A 17,469-nucleotide genomic window follows, 5' to 3' on the forward strand; every position below is an offset into this window, starting at 1 on the left:
ATTGATGGACACTTAGGTTACTTTCATATCTTGGCTAAGTAATGCTTCAGTGAATGTGGGTACGCAGATACCTTTTCGAGTTAGTGTCTTCATTTCCTTCAGATAAATGCCCATGAGTGGAATTGCTGGATCATATTGTAGTTCTATTTTTATTTTTTTGAGGAACCTCCTTACTGTTCTTAATGGTGGCTGCACCAATTTCATTTTCCTCATCAGTACACAAGGGTTCCCTTTTCTCCACATCCTTGACAATCTTGTCTTTGATGACAGCCATTCTAACAGATGTGAGGGGATATCTCATTGTGGTTTTAATTTAGAAGTCCTTCATGATTAGTGACGTTTGCTCCCTTGTTTGCCATCTGTGTGTTTTCCATGGGAAAATGTCTATTTAGGTCCTCTCCTCATTTTTTAATTGGATTTTTTTTTTTTTTAGCTGTTGCATTGTCTTGAGTTCTTTATATATTTTATATATCAACCTCTTATGAAGTATATGATTTGTAAATATCTTCGCCATTTGGTAGGTTGCATTTCCATTTTGATGATGCTTTGCTGTGCAGAAACTTTTTAGTTTGATGTAGTTTGAGTTGTTTGTTTTGTAGTCTTTGTTTTAGTACCTGTATTTTTAAAGAGATTAAGCAAATTGGGAAATTTGACATTTCGTTTATTTAGTGTAGAAGTTTGGTGTTTTTATAGCAGATTTATGTGAGTCCAGTGTGTAACCAAAAATGAGATTAAAGTTAAAGAATATGTTGTAGATAGTTATATAAGGGTACTGAGAAGAAGAGTTTTAAAACAAAGTGTTTGTTTTACAGTATACATAGCTGGATTTATTTTTTTGTTTCTTACATTTGGATTATTGAGTTACTATCCTAATTGGTATTTTATTTTAGTTATAACTCTTTTTTATTTTCAAAGATATTTGCGTTTTGCTATTTTAAATAATAAAATTTTATTTTTAACGTATTTATTTATTTATTTGCCTGCCCTGGATTTTAGTTGTGGCAGGCATATGGGATCTAGTTCCCTAACCAGGGATCGGATCTGGCCCCCTGCATTGGGAGCATGGAATCCCAGCCACTGGACCACCAGGGAAGTCCCTGAATAATAATAAAGTTTAGAATTTTAAGATTAAAGAACTCTAGGTAACTTTTCATTTTATACACACATAGACATGCATGAATTATATATAAGAACATTATATAGAAATTTTGTTATGTCCAAATTATTTTTGATTATCTGATCAGAACTTCAGGCTTCCTTGATGGCTCAGTGGTAAAAAGTCCACCTGCCGATGCAGGAGACACAGGTTCGATCCCTGGGTTGGGAAGATCCACTGGAGAAGGAAATGGCAACCCACTCCTGTATTCTTGCCTGGGAAATCCCATAGACAGAAGAGCCTGATGGGCTCCAGTCCATGGGGTTGCAAAAGATTCGGACACGACTGAGCAACTAAACAACAATAGCAACAATCAGAATTTCATGTTAAATATGTTCCCAGACATTCTTTTTTTGTTGACTGGTGAGTTTCCTGGATTTCTGTCAATTTTCAGTTGGTTTTCTTTCCCAAAGTGGTTCAGATTACTTTTCGAGGAAAGGGATTAAGGATGAAAAATAGAGTTTAGAGAAATGGGGAAAAAGTAAGAGCAAAATGATAATTGCATTCGTTGACCAAAAATAAATATGGTGCATGCATGCGTGTGTGTGTGTGTGTGTGTGTGTGTTGGGCTGTTGTGGGGGAAAGGTGGTGTGTAAGGTATATGTCATGAATTATAGAATTGCTCTTCCTTGCCTCTATAGAGCTTAATCTACTGGAAGAAAATAACAAGTTACCACACTATTAATCTCTGTGCTAAGTGCCCGATCTGGGTATATAAATTGAGATTAGATTTTGTTTGCATGTGATAGAAAACCACAAACAGCAGGAGCTTTAAACAGGATAGAATTTTATTGCTTTTATGTAAAATCAAAGGTCTAATATGCTGCTGCTGCTGCTAAGTCGCTTCAGTCGTGTCCGACTCTGTGCAACTCCATAGACGGCAGCCCTCCAGGCTCCCCCGTCCCTGGGATTCTCCAGGCAAGAACACTGGAGTGGGTTGCCATTTCCTTCTCCAATGCATGAAAGTGAAAAGTGAATGTGAAGTCGCTCAGCCGTGTTCGACCCTCAGCCTTCCAGGCTCCTCCGTCTGTGGGATTTTCCAGGCAAGAGTACTGGAGTGGGGTGCCATTGCCTTCTCCGAAAGGTCTAGTATTGTGGTCACTTAATCTGTAGGGACCCAGGCTTATTATATCTTTGGATTCTGCCTAATGGTTCAGAGTGGTTTATCAGGCTTTAGCCATCATATCCAAATTGTAGCCAATAGGGTGGAGGGGAAAAGAAAGATTTGTTCCCTCTCTTTCAGCATAGTTCCCAGGGATTGTATATGCCACTTCTGCATATGTTCCATTGTCCCATTAGCTTCAAGGAAAGCTGGGAAATAGTGTTAATGCATGTAACTATGTTAACCTACTAGAATTTGGGGATTTTGTTGTTAAGAAAGGAAGAGAGAATGGATATGGGAGATGGATAGCGGTCTCCACCACATATGTTACTGCAACGTATAAGTAGTATATCCAACCCAGATTTGGGAAGAAGACAGGACCTTCCTAGGCCCTTGGTGTTGTGTATTAGTTGTTCAGTTGTGTCCGACTCTGCGACCTATGGACTGTAGCCCACCAGGCCCCAGGCTCCTCAACTACTACTTGAAAGTCCATGAAATTCTCCAGGCAGGAATACTGGAGGGGCTTGCCATTCCCTTCTTGAGGGGATCTTTCTGACACAGGGATCAAACCCGGCTCCCTTGCATTGTGAGCAGATTCTTTATCATCTGAGCCACCAGGGAAATCCTCTAGGTACTACTGACATCTTAGCAAACATTAGATTTTACCCTCATCTTACATTAAGTATAATATTAAAAAAATGCATTGGATTATAGTTGACTAGTGTCAATAATTGTATATTTTGACATTTATTAATTTCAGTTTTGCAGTTTTTACCCTTCCAGGTCTCAAGTAATTTTGCATGTCCCTGAGAAGCATCTAAACTCTAGTGCCTATAGTGTTTGGCCTGGTTGGAGGTGCCAGTTTATGGTATCTGGAGTTAGGGTCGTGGCAGTAGGGGTGGAGATAAATAGAGTTGAGGAATATGTACTCAATTCGAGAGTGGAGGGACATGAGAAGCTTAAATGTATTGAGTTTGGGAATAGGACATCTAACTGGGTATATCTAGAATTCAAGAGAGAGAAACATTAAAAAAGTCAATAATATATAATTGCTAATTGCAGTCACAGGAGTATATGAATTGAACCAAGGAGAGTTAATAGATATTTCAAAAATATCAACCTATTTAAAAAAAGATAAGTGACCAAGCACCATGCCTAGTACTTTTAATTTTGAAAATTAAGGTCCACAAGTGTGGAATAAAAGAGAATTTGACTTGGGACAGATTCCTCAGAATGACCTACTTTTAAGAAATGGCTAGGTAAGAGGGCTCCATGAGAACATTGATGGGAGAGAGGTGGAAGACCAGGAGACCATGGTAGCAAAAGACAAGGAGAGAGTGTCTCAGAAAGATGTGGGTGGTTGTCAGTTCAAGGACTGGAAGGAAGGGTTAGTAAGCCTAGGACTGAGAATTGCCTCTTAGATTTAGCAACAAGAAGGTTATTTGTTACTTCTGTCGGAGTTGAGGGTCTAAGAGGTAAAAGCTAAATTACCATGGATAGATGAATATGATATGGGCAAATGGAGAATAGGGAGAATTTTTTAAGAAGTTGTATTGTGAAGGAAAGAGAGAGAGAAGTTGGTAACTAGAGAGGAGTGTGGGCTTTAGGAAGATTTTATTTAAGGTATTATTCTATTTATTACATTTGCACAAATTTAAAACAAGTGGGAATGGGAGAATTTGAAAAGCAGAAGTAGTATTGAAACTTGAGGTGGTAGACGTGGACAAAATTCAGAACATAAGTACAGGATTGGGGGCACCTGGTTGGTTATAGGCGTCTATTAACCTCATATGTGCAATACTCACAGAAACACGGGGCACATGCTGCTTTGCTCCAGTTCTCTTCCTGATCCAGTATCCATCCCCTAGAGGATAGGACTGCCAGCCTTTGCATCTCTCCAACTCATTCGTCCTCCAACACTTCACCGTGTTGAAAGATATCTTTTTCTTTATACGTTTGCTCCGACAGAGGGAGAGAAATTTTTTCTCTTTTCTGCTGCAGTAGCAGTGGAGTGGGATACAGTTGAGAAATTTACTACCAATTTGACAATTTACTACCATCACTGGCACTGTAGCACTGGTGTGGAAGGTGCGTGCGTGCAAGTTTTAAAATATCAGTTTGAATCTTGGAAGTGCCTTTCTGCTGCAGTTCAGCCTGAATGTACGAAAAACATTTATATGTCATTCAATTAAAGGCTTTAAAAGCAGGATATAATGATTATTTCACTCATTCACTATAAAAAACCGTTGAGGACAGTTTCCTAGTGCAGCATTACCCGTTACATCAGCGTGACATGTCACTGTGGTGTGTGTGCCTTCGGTCCAAAAGTGGAGTAGTATAGTTGCCGTCTAAAGAGAGTAGTTTGTAGTAGTGATAGTTCTGTTTCCATATATCTTCTTTTGGATCTTTATTATTATTCAGTGATATTAAGATTCTGTGGCCAGAATTAGTCTCCTGTAGGGGAAAAAAAACCATTTGTGATAGAGAGTCAATAAACATCACATAGTCTTTTAAGAAGGCCTATTTCAGTTTTGTTTTTAAAAGATATCAATGAAAGCATCTTTCTCCATACTTTGTTGATATCAACATATATAGTCATTTATCACACATCAGTCAGTTCAAGGTGATGGGTGTTCAAAGATGAAATTACGTACATCACTGTTTAGAATAGTAGACACACCTAATGGAATATTTTATTTATTTTCTTTTGAAATTTTTATTTTGTATTGGGGTGTAGCTGATTAACAATGTTTTAAAAGTTTCAGGTGAACAGTGAAGGGACTTAGCCATATGTATAAACGTATTCATTCTTTCTCAAACCTCCCTCCTGTACAGACTGCCACATAACATATAGCATTAACCATGTGCTATATATTAGGTCCTTGTTGGTTAACCATTTTAGATATATTTTAAATATATTTAAATATAGCAGTGTGTACATGTCCATCCAAAACCCCCTAACTATCCCTTCCCCTGAAAATAAGTTCATTTTCTAACTTTATGAGTCTCTTGAAATATTTTAAACCTAATTGTTTGTTACTCCAGCAAAGAGGAATTCAGGAAACTAGTACTTTTGTATTAATACTGGAAATCAGGTATTTCGCTTCTGATGGAAGGAACAAGAATGAAATGGGATTTTATGATTTCATAAGTTTTAAAATTTTTTTAAAAGAAAAATTGATGATTTTATACCTTAACCTAAGGAATGACGTCTTTCCTGTTTTATTCTACTCTACTCTATTCTATTTTCTTTCTCTTTTATCTGTTGAGTTATTTTTTCTGCCTTTTAGATTTTATTATAATACTAGGAAGCCAGCTTGAAAGCATCATGCATTTTGAATGATTGGAAGTGTCTGTTATGTTGAACTTGTGAGTGCCAGCACCCACTAAATTAGCTGCTAGATTTTGCTATTTGGCGGAAAAAAAAATCACCAGTGTATCTTCTTTCTGTCTTTGATAGAAACTGCTAGCATTGCTGAGCGTATCAGCTGGCCACTTAATCTAGAGTCATTCTCCTTAATTCAAGGAGTGAACTCGTTATCATTGTTGTACCCTAGGCAAGGCCACCTGTCACAATTGCTTGATATGTGATTGTTCTCAGAAACATTTTCCCTAGAGGAGTTTTAGACATTCTCAAAGAGGATATGAAACCAGAAAAAAAAGAACTTTCATTTTATGGTTGTAGCCAAAATGCCTTTTTAGGTAAACCTAAGTTGACTGACTTATTTGGAATATGATTTTTGAAAAGTAACTGTATCTTGCTTTTTCAACTTTTAAGTCTCTCTTATTTACTCTTTATTTTCTTTTGCAGTTGGATCGACTGGTTGTAGATGCAGCAAAGGAGAAAAGAGAAATGGAGCAAAAACATTCCACCATTCAACAAAAGGTACTTGAGGGGAGAAGTTAGAGATGATTAATTCCCTTTTTACACAATTTTTTGGTTATTGGTTTCAGCAAGGTATCACATTGAAATAAATCCTTTGAATTGCCTTAATAATTAAATTTATAGATGAATTCCTCCTTTTTTTGTAAAGCATAAAATATTTTTCCAGTGTTGAGGTATGTATTTTATTATTCTTTTATATCAAAATATTTGAGAGCCATGCTCTTGAACAAGTTTATAAAAACGTCAGTCTCTTAGGGCCTTAACTGATTTAAAGGTGGCCCTTGCGTGCTAAGTCACTTCAGCTGTGTACAACTCTTTTCGACCCTATGGACTGTAGCTTGCCAGGCTCTTCTGTCCATGGAATTCTCCAGACTAGAATACTGGAGTGAGTTGCCATTTCCTTCTCCAGGGCATCTTCTTGACCCAGGGATCGAACCTGCGCCTCTTAGGTCTCTTGCATTGGCCAGTGGGTTCATTACCACTCGGGCCACCTGGGAAGACCCTTCAGTGTTCAGTTCAGTCGCTCAGTCGTGTCGGACTCTTTGCGACCCCATGAATCGCAGCAGGCCAGGCCTCCCTGTCCATCACCAACTCCCGGAGTTCACTCAGACTCACATCCATCGAGTCAGTGATGCCATCCAGCCATCTCATCCTCTGTCGTCCCCTTCTCCTCCTGCCCCCAATCTCTCCCAGCATCAGAGTCTTTTCCAATGAGTCAACTCTTCGCATGAGGTGACCAAAGTACTGGAGTTTCAGCTTTAGCATCATTCCTTCCACGTCCGCCCCTGACCTCGCACGTGGGGTAGCTCCTCCCGGCCTCTGCCCCTGACCTCGGACCTGGGGTAGCTCCTCTCGGCTGTTCTGCGCCGTCGCAGCCTGGCACTCTCGGCCGTTGCCCCTGACCTCGGACGTGGGGTAACTCCTCTTGGCCGCCGCCCTTTGGTCATGGGGTCCTCCCGGCTTCTGCTCCTGACCTTGGACGTGGGGTAGCTCATCTCGGCCGCCCTCTGTGCGCCGTCGCAGCCGCCCGCGCTCTGTGCCAGGAAGGCCCTTAGTTAGAGTTTAAAATGCTGCTTATAGTTTCAGCTAGGATATCACCAGGGCTTCCCAGGTGGAGCAAGTGGTAAAGAACCCACCTGCCACTGCAGGAGACACAAGAGACGTGGGTTCGATCCCTGGGTCAGAAAGATCCCCTGAAGGAGGGCACGGCAACCCACTCTAGTATTCTTGCCTGGAGAATTCCAGGGGCAGGGGAGCCTGGCAGGCTACAGTCCATAGGGACGCAAAGAGTCATACATGACTAAAGCGACCTAGCCTGCATGCGCGCAAGATATCACCAACCCCTGTAAAATGTGTGTGTGTGTATGTGTGTATGGAAGGTAGCAGTGGTTGATGGAGCGTAGGTGGAGGTGAACAGAAGTTGAAGAACACCGAAGCACCTGTGTGTGTGTGTGTTACTAGGAATTTCCAGCTGCAGTCACTCTAAGGCAACACTTACCCTCTCAAGTAATGCTGAAATTTCACTTGCATTTCTTGTTAACTTACCTAAGCCTAGGTAAAGTAATATCTGAAAAATATGTATTTAAAAATGAATATTAAAAAAAGATTTAAATATGTAACCAGGTTTTATTTCTGTGTGCTAAAAGCTTTGAATATGATATACCTGGAACTCAGTATAATGGTATTTTATACAGTCGTCAGTGTAGTTTTTTTTTGTATGTGTAGTCATCTGAAACTAAAAGAATAGAACCGGCGGTTGAATGTGTGTAAAAAATATGTGAAAAGATGTCTTCTGTACTTACCTGGCAGAGCAATACCACGATTATGAGGGTAGTTTTCCCAAGGGGAGGCTTTTTCATCCCTCTCCTGCAATTTCCCCAAGTGTGGGAAACATGACTGCATAAATTTTGGTAGTGGGGGACTGCCATCACAACCTCTCTAAAAAGACAAAAAAAAAAGATGTCATCTAGTATTGCTTTAAGAAATCTATCCTCTTGGTATCGAGCAGTCAAATCAACTTTTGTTATGGTTTATTTAGAATTTAAAATTCCAGTAAACTAGATCTAATATAGAAGATGTCAGTGAAAAAAAAAAAATGAAAGTGAAATCAGTAATAAAAGTTAGATTTTTTTTGGTGATGTGTTGTTAATACTCAAAGAGAAGCATTTTTTAAAAAGGGGAAGATAATGTTTTTTGGTAAATGTTTAATGGTAAATGATAATGTTTTTTGGTAATGTTTAATGGTAAACATTTTACCAGATAATGTTTAATTTATTTCTTCTAGTTATAGTCAGGTAAGACTGCCTCCATGTTTTATTTTGTTTAAAGTTGAATCACTTTTGGTTGGATAACTTGTTTTAATGACATTACTATGGAAAGATTTTTAAGAATTGAGACCAATCATTTTTAATTGAAATGAGAGGTCATGATATTTAGAAGCATGTTTATTTGTTTAAACTGGATTATTTAATGAATATTCAGTTGAGTTCAGTTCAGTCGTGTCCACCAGGCTTATGCATCTTTTAATACCTTTCCCTAGTGTATGTCAGTGTCATACTGAATGTCCAAGAGTAGTAGATTATTAAATCTGATTAATGAATTAGATTTTAAATAGTGGTCAGTTATTGTTTTCCTTAAAGAGAGTAATGCTGTTTTTGCTTATTATGAATACTTAATCTTTTTTTTTTTGCCCTTAAATGCTGACCCAAGGCTGCATTACAGGTAAAAAAAGGATAAGACCTAATCAAACTAAAAAGCAAGGAAAAGTATGTCTAATGTAATTATTTAGACTTTTTGGAATTGAAATCAATCAGTTGAAGAAACAGTGGTGCAGTGCACATTCATGTACATGCCTTTTGGATATGTGCACGAATTTCTGATAGATTTAGACCTAGGAATAAAATTGCTGGATCATAGCGTATGTGCATGTGTGTGTATATGTTCCATGTTAGTAGATAATGCTGTTATTTTTCAAAATGTTATACCGTTCCTGGTAAGCAGAACTGTGTGAGAGTTCCCATTGCTCCTTGCCACCTCATCATATTGCGAGAGTTTTCAATTTTTTGCCTATTTTGGTGGGTAGATATGGACATCTTGTGGTTTTAATTTATGCTTTAGTCACTAATGACCTTCTCTGATGTTTATTGGTCATTTGGATATCTTCCTTGTTAAATGTCTGTTAGTCTTTCTCCCATTTTTCCACCAGGTTGTCTAACTAACTGTTGATCGTATCCTCAAATATTCTAGACATTAGTCCCACTTTGGGGTATACACATTTTAAATTTTCACATAGTTTTAAAAATATCTTTTCTGTTAGGTGCCTTTTGTGTCCTTCCCAACCCAAGATCACAACAGTGTATCTCCTGTAAAATCTTGTGTTTGTGCATGCATGCTAGGTCACTTCAGTTGTGTCTGACTCTTTGAGACTCTATGGACTGTAACCTGCCAGGCTTCTGTCCATGGGAATCTCCAGGCAAGAATACTGCAGTGGGTTTTCATGCTCTCTTCACAATCCAGGGTTTGAGTCTGCGTCTTTGGCAGGAGGATTCTTCTTCCCACTAGCACCACCTGGGAAGCTTTGCTTTTTATATCTAGGCCTTTAATCAGTCTGTGATTGTGTGTGTGTGTGTGTGTAGTTTGAGGTAGAGATCCACTTTCCTTTTATTTTCCCATTGGTGGCTAAATGATTTGCTGCTGCTGCTGCTGCTGCTAAGTCACTTCAGTCGAGTCCGACTCCGTGAGACCCCATAGACGGCAGCCCACAAGGCTCCCCTGTCCCTGGGATTCTCCAGGCAAGAACACTGGAGTGGGTTGCCATTTCCTTCTTCAATGCATGAAAGTAAAAAGTGAAAGTGAAGTCGCTGAGTCTTGTCTGACTCTTAGCGACCCCATGGACTGTGGCCCACCAGGCTCCTCCATCCATGGGATTTTCCAGGCAAGAGTGCTGGAGTGGGGTGCCATTGCCTTCTCCAGCTAAATGATCTAGATTCAGTTATTAAAAAGTTTGTTTTTCCCCAACTACTCAGTGTTGTATACTCTTTTATGTAGGACATTTCCATACATGTGAGGTCTGTTTCAGACTCTATTCTGTTTCATTGGTCTTTTTGTCTTAATTATACCAATACCATGCTATCTTAATTATTTTAGCTTTACAACGTATCTTGATAATCTGACAAAGCAAAGCCTCCTACCTTCCCTTCTTAAAAAGTAAATTGCTAACGTTCTGTATTTCCATATAAATACAGCAGCTTTTCAGGTTTCATAAAAATAGCTTTGCATTGGATCTGTGAATGAATTTGGGGAAGAATTAATATCTTTATTTTAAATGTCTTCCAGTTCATGAGCCTTGAGTATTTCTCTGTTCATTCATTTTTTTAAACATCCTTCACAAAATTTCATCGTTTTCTTTATCTTTTGGTAGGTGTATTTCTAGATACTTGTATTGGAAATGTTATTGTAAATGTTATCCTTTAAAAATATATTTTCTCACTGTTTACTTTGGTTGTCTATTAGAATAAAATTTGATATTTGTGTGTTGATTTTTAAACCAGTAATAGTCTTTTTAAGCTCTCTTTACTACTACCACTAATATACCTTTGAATTCTTTTGGATGTGTACAGTCACATCGTCTGCAAATAATCCTTTCCTTTTGGTTTATCTTGCTGGCTAGGACTTTCAAAATAATCCTGAATCAAAGTGCTTGTAGTGGTCCTTCTTGTCTTGCTTGCAATTTCAAAAGGGAAAATCTCATTTGAGTCCCTTCATTGTCTTGACTTATATTCCTTGGGCTCCGCACCAAAGCTTCAAGTTCTCCTGATAAGACAAGCTCCTGATGTTACAAAGAAATCTTTGGAATGTTGCCAAACTCGATTATATCTATTGCTGATTTAATTTTGTCAGCATAATTAAATAAATTATAGCTCCAAATAAATTTTAAATGAAGGAATTAAAATTTCCCTGATTTTTTTCCCCCAAAGTAAAAGCAGAAAGAAATGTAGCAGTTCATTTACAGATTATTTCATTTGATTATTTTGGATGATCATGTCCTTCACGATTAAGTTTTGAGATATATCAACAGTGTTTGTGTGTAATTCTGAAATGTGCCTAGCTCCTTTTCCCATCATCATGGACTCTCAGATTTAGAAAGCTCTTAGGTGATTATCCGGAGAAGGCAATGGCACCCCACTCCAGTACTCTTGCCTGGAAAATCCCATGGACCAAGGAGCCTGGTGGGCTGGAGTCCATGGGGTCACTAAGAGTCGGACACGACTGAGTGACTTCACTTTCACTTTTCACCTTCATGCACTGGAGAAGGAAATGGCAACCCACTCCAGTGTTCTTGCATGGAGAATCCCAGGGATGGGGGAGCCTGGTGGGCTTCGGTCTATGGTGTCGCACAGAGTCAGACACGACTGAAGCAGCAGCAGCAGTAGGTGATTATCACTCTGCTTCTCCTCCAGTGCAGAGCCCCTGCATTCCAACATTCTTGGCAGATGGTCATCCAGTCTCTACCAAAATCTTTCTCAAGATGGAAGTCTACTCCTCTCTAATAGTATAGCATTCTAATTTTGCTTATTGGTCCAGAAGTAATTTTGAAGTTTCAAAACTGATTTTTAGAGTTTTCAATTTGGAGATCACAATGATTTTTCAGTTTTGTTGAAATTACTTTGGAAAGTCACCAGGAAATATTTTAAATATAGAATTTCTGATTTTAAAATTTAGTGGCTCCTTGGAGGAAAACTGAAAGTTTGAATTGCATTCAAGTGAAAACTAGAATGGTTAGATGATTGAAGATGACTATGAGTGATTTTATAATCCTTATAAAAAAGTGAGCTAGGAATGCGTACTTCACACTGTGGTACTTCTTCTTTGCAAAAATAAACTTTTTGTATTTCTTTTTTTGAACCCCCAAATAGTGGAGTTATTGTTTCTACCAAAAACAGTATAACACTATAACAATATAAAACTACCATAATAGTAATATATTTAGAAAATAGTGGTAGATTTAACTAATCCCAAGTAGAAATACATATATTCCTTTAAAAAATTGTTAGCAGACACATCAATATTGGGATTAAATGAAAACATTTAAAACAACACGCATAGAATATCATGTTGTTCCCTTTGTCTATTTTTATACATATTATTTTGTTCTTTTAATCACAGTGTGTACAATTTATTTATCCAGGTTATATAATTTATAAAATTTTTATATTTGCTTTTCTCTTTTAATGTGTATTCTGTATAATCGTTTGTGTTATTGCATAATAGTCCACTGAATTACAATATGTTAATATGTTGAAGCATTCTTCTGTTACTGAACATTTAGGTCTCCACTTAGGAATGTTGTTGATCTAACTATCCTAATACAATGCTTTTCTACTGTTTGAGCTGTTTCTCTAGGATAGATTTGTCTAGGGAAATCAGTAAAAACCATACAAACTTTTTAATGTGTTATTTTGTTTAGGATTTCTCCAATGATGATTCTAAGCTAGAATATAACGTAGATGCTGCAAATGGCATTGTTATGGAAGGTTATCTGTTCAAACGTGCCAGCAATGCCTTCAAAACTTGGAACAGGTAATATATTTCAAACACTGGTCTTGCTCTTTCCATATCCTCAGTTTTCTGACTTTCTCTATGGTTTAGTGACTCTTTCCTTCATAATTCTCTAAATTCACAGTCCCTAGTAACTTTTCTGAACTATGTGTATTGGAGATAAGTTGCCCCTCTAGGAATAAGGCCTTAAGAAGCAAGTGAAAAATAACACTAGCAAATCTAAATTCTAAAATTTAAGCAAAGTTTAAATTGGGAAGCAAGGAGAATTTTTATAATGCTTGGTTTGTAATGACTAGGTTACTACAATGAATAAGTTTTTAAATGTGAGCTTCCTCTGATATTTGTTATAAAATAGATCTGATTGCAAGTTATATATTGAGTATAATGGGAGAATAAGACAAGTGGGCTGTTTTTCCTTTTTTGGGTTCCTCCTTTATATGTGTGTTTATGTACATATTTACTTAATTTTGGCTTGTGAATCTTTAAGTGAGGTGATCCTGGTTTTTAGATCTGTTCAATAACTTTAACCAGGCTTTTTAGAATATGGGATGAGTTTTATATGTGAAGTGTATGTGGTAGCTGGTGCTCCTTTTTTGTTAACTTGATGCCTACTGAAAAATATTTTTTTCTAAACTGATTTTTAAAAATAAATGTTGATCAAGTAAATATCTTTAAAATGAATGTGTAAAATATTTTATTATATTTCTCATGTATTAATAAAGTGAAATCATTTCAGACATGAAGGCAAAAGGAAAGAGTGATTGTCTCGGGATCATCTTTCTGAATAGCAGTGATTAGTCTTTTATTCAAGGATAACTCCTTAGTGGAAAAAAAAAAATTATTTTGTAATACTTGAGAATAGTATCAGATTCTGGTTGATTGATTTAATTACTATTATATTATTGGTTGAATGTATATATTTTATTTGCTACTTGAACAGGATATGAATTCACTTAATGATAGAGAAGATTGTTTTCTTTTTTAAAAAAGTGGACATTAGCAAAATAAATAGAATTTTCTTGGTAAGTTTAATTTGGTATACATTTTTATTAATTTAACTGAAAACCATTATGCTTGAATATTCAAAATATTGACACGGATTCTCAGTGCACTTATTTTGAGTTCTTGGTGATGAGGTTATATACAAAAAATATTTACTGATATTTTCAAATGTCATTTTAGTATCACTGTATCAATGTTATTTGTATCAATTTAGTGTCAATGTCATTGAGTATCTCTTTATCATTTGATATTGTCAGATGTTTAAATGGGACATGGTGTGTTGTATTTGAAGTAATTTTTCTTTACCTGAGAATGAATATAAATGGGAAAGAATGGTGATTGTATTTGATATTAAGTTTCTTTGAATGATGTAGGACTTTAAAAGTAATGCATGAATATAGGAGGATCTACTCAGATGGCCTAATTAAGAAAGAAGGTTTTAACGATTGTAAAGTAAAAATGTAAAATTGAAATTTTGTTTTCTAAACTGTAAAAATTAAGCCAGTAATCTTTTAAGCCTTTCCTGGCAAATTTCCCTGGCCACAGTAGGAAATTAATAGAAGAAATAGTGTGATTGTCAAATTTTTTTAATAAAGAGTTTTCAACCAGTACAATTTCATGAGGTGTAATGTTAGAATTGAATTTTAACCTTCAGATTTCAAAACAACCTTCTTAAAATTTAACACAGTGAAAATACAATAAATCCATAAAAACCATACCATTGTGTTAAGAAGAAATTAAATGAACTTCCATGGAGTACTCTTAATCAGAAATGCTCACAGACTTCAAAATGAAGCACATTTTCCCACAAATTTCGTGGAAAATTACATTCCCATTTAGGACAACAGAAGAAAATTAATTGATTCAGGCATGTATCTTTTTGTTCTTATATGTTTCATGAATTTTATTAATTGGCATAGACATTAAACCATAATTAAAATTAAGTAGAGAATAGCTATTAAATTCTCAATTGCAGATATGTTACCTATCATTTGCCAAGTAAGAATGATAATAACTTTGAAAATGAGGCCACCTTTTAAAGGAGATGCCATTTCTATATGGTAGGATAGCAGTTATTGATTAAAATCATAGATTGTAGTTAACACCCTGATATTTAGTAAAGAAGATGGAAGTGCAGGGACATGTTTGCTCATTCAAGGTCACATACTTGGTTTGTGACAAAATTGAGGCTCAGAACCTGGCGTTTTAGGAAACTTGCTATGAAAATTCCAAACAATCTGTATTTTCATAAGATAAGATACAGCTTTGGTAAAAACAACAACAAAAATAGTTTAAAAACTATTTTTAAAAACTTCCCTAATGCATTTGCATTATTAGGAATAAATTATAGATAGCAAGTTACTCATTTTCATATACCTTTAAAGACTATTTTGATGAAAACACTAATTAAAAGCAGACTTGTAAGTAATGTAGCATATAAACATATAAAACTCTTTTCAAAGACAGAAGTCAAAAACCTTTTAACAAAAGTCTTAAGTATTTTATAGGTTATAGGTGAATAACTATAAAAGGGAGAAGAAAGAGAAGTCTCTTAAATGTTACTTAGAATTCCCTTCTGCTTTTCAATTTTAAAAATTTGGAATGTATCTAAATTTTTTTTTGTATGAGGTTACCAAAAATCTAGTCTCAGGAAATATTTGCAGATATTTTCCTTTTACCTATATATGATCTCAGACTCTTTCCTACTTGTCTAGTTAGTTCTCTGTCCAGCTTAATTTAATATATTTTATTACCCTCTGAATAAAAGACTGTGTATTTGTGATATTTGTGCCTTAACTACAAAAACTCAGGAATTCAACTGTTCAAGCGTACAGATTTTTTTCTGCCCACTTTTTTTTTTTTAAAGATTGTTTGTGGATTAGTTTTAGGAAACATACTTTCTTGTAGTCACTCTGAGAGGTTTCAGTGTTGACAAATTTCCTATTGTCTATAGCTTTATGGAATAGAAGCACACATATTTCAGAGTCAGCTTTTAAAAAAGATCTTCCTGAGAGAAATGTGAATTTGACTAGGAATTTCCAGTTAGTTTTAAAACCTGATGCTGTATTTCATTAAATCTAAGTATATTTTGAAAGCGTCATTCTATAATCTGAAATTTAACCAAAGAGATGGTATTGTTATGTGGTATGAATGAAATGGTGTAAGATGTGAAACATTTTATGTCTTATGTGAATTGTTGAGCTTGTTTCTGGTTGGTTTCAGATTTCTAATTTGTAGTGTCTCTTAAGATTTTTTAATGTCTGTAATATATATTTTTTGAAGATGTTATATCTATAAAATAGTCTTTCCAGGCCATCTTCTCAGTGTCGCAACTTCATTTCAAGCTCAAGTCAGAGCTAGATGGATTATTAATACCTATATTTCTCTTTTGCTTTTCATGATAAATTTAGAAAGTATGAAGGAACAATAAAAATAATTAAATATTAGCAGTATTTAGTACTGAACTGTTAAAACTAATAAGGAAGTGGAATAATTAACACTATGCTCAGTCTTTGTTAAACTGGAAAATGTAGCTAAAAGCATAAAGTGCATTCATTATACAGTATCTTAAAGCAAAGTATTCTGTTTCTAGTACAGATACAAGTAAGAAGTGTATACTTAGATTAAAGATAAACTCTACTTACGTGTGGCCTTAGAGTGTCTACTGTCATTTGATGAAAAGAGGGTGAGCCGGTGGGAGGAGCTTTTCATGTTGAAATGTTCTCATTTGTTTCAGGTTTATGTAGACATAGCTGTAGTGATTGTTTCCTTTAATTTTTTAAGATGAAGAAAGGTATTATTTGTATTTTAGAGCTAAAACCATAGAGGTAGATAACTCCCAATAATAGTAGAGTGTGCGACTATTCTCAAGAATCGTAGACTGTACAGAATTTTCTCTGCCATAATGCTTTGAAGAATATTTTGAATATTTGTAAAATATTAGCCTTTCAGATTCCTAAGAGTTGGAATTAGTTGTATAAATGCATATTTATATATATATAAAGTATCAGCAAAATGCAACAGATATTTTTGATTCTTTTGTTAGGTTATGAGCTTAAGCTGGTTCCTTTAATTCTTGCTTTATTTTCATATCATGCTAGTCCTTTGCTTATTTTGCACATTTGCGTTTTCATTCTTTTACCACCTTTCCCTTATGTTTTAATCCTGCCCCATTTTTTCACATGACAGGAAAAAGCCCGATCATATCAGGTACCAAATGGCTTCCTTCCCCTCACCCCTGCCTTACTCCAACTTCCTCTTTGGCACGAGAAAGCTCGTAATTAACCTGCATTTCAGTTGGATTACTTGCAATGGATATAAAGTCTCTTTATGTTTTAAACTGAGAAGAAAATGTAAATATCTTATTTGAGGAACAGAATTATACCTTTTCATTGCTTACATCCTCAATTTGTTTTAATCTGGAAAGGAACATTTGATGTGTAAATAGTTGTCCAAAGAAGACATAACTTCAGTAATACAAGTACTACGAGTATGTATATATGTGTGTATGTGTACACACACACACGTAGGTATGTATATTTTAGGGGAAATGAGCTAGTAAATGCTTTTTAAATTTTTGAAATGGTAATTAGGTATTAGTCTCTTTGGTAATCACCTTATTAATTATGTTTAAAGGAAACATTGCCAATTCCTAGCTTTTTTGTTTGTTTTACCACTTTGGTCTTTTTCCTTGTGAAAATTAAATTGAATTTTAAATAAAGGAACATATATATATTCAAGCTTTCAATGTTATTAAATGTTCAC

The 17,469-nt window shown here is 35.8% G+C and overlaps 1 protein-coding gene across 5 annotated transcripts in view; it reads left to right on the plus strand.

Annotated features, from left to right (window-relative positions):
* ACAP2 (ArfGAP with coiled-coil, ankyrin repeat and PH domains 2) overlaps nt 1-17,469 on the plus strand; it is a 171,905-nt gene that overhangs the window by 118,049 nt on the left and 36,387 nt on the right. For 4 of the 5 annotated variants that reach the window (XM_070789553.1, XM_019957630.2, XM_070789558.1 and 1 more), the window contains 3 exons: nt 6,070-6,144; nt 12,611-12,723; nt 16,894-16,914. In XM_070789553.1, the coding sequence (XP_070645654.1) occupies nt 6,070-6,144; nt 12,611-12,723; nt 16,894-16,914 (209 nt within the window). The remainder of the gene's footprint in view (nt 1-6,069; nt 6,145-12,610; nt 12,724-16,893; nt 16,915-17,469) is intronic. The other variant, XM_019957639.2, reaches the window with a different exon arrangement.

Source organism: Bos indicus, chromosome 1, assembly GCF_029378745.1.
Source record: "Bos indicus isolate NIAB-ARS_2022 breed Sahiwal x Tharparkar chromosome 1, NIAB-ARS_B.indTharparkar_mat_pri_1.0, whole genome shotgun sequence".
In the NCBI taxonomy this organism is placed as follows: Eukaryota; Metazoa; Chordata; class Mammalia; order Artiodactyla; family Bovidae; genus Bos; species Bos indicus.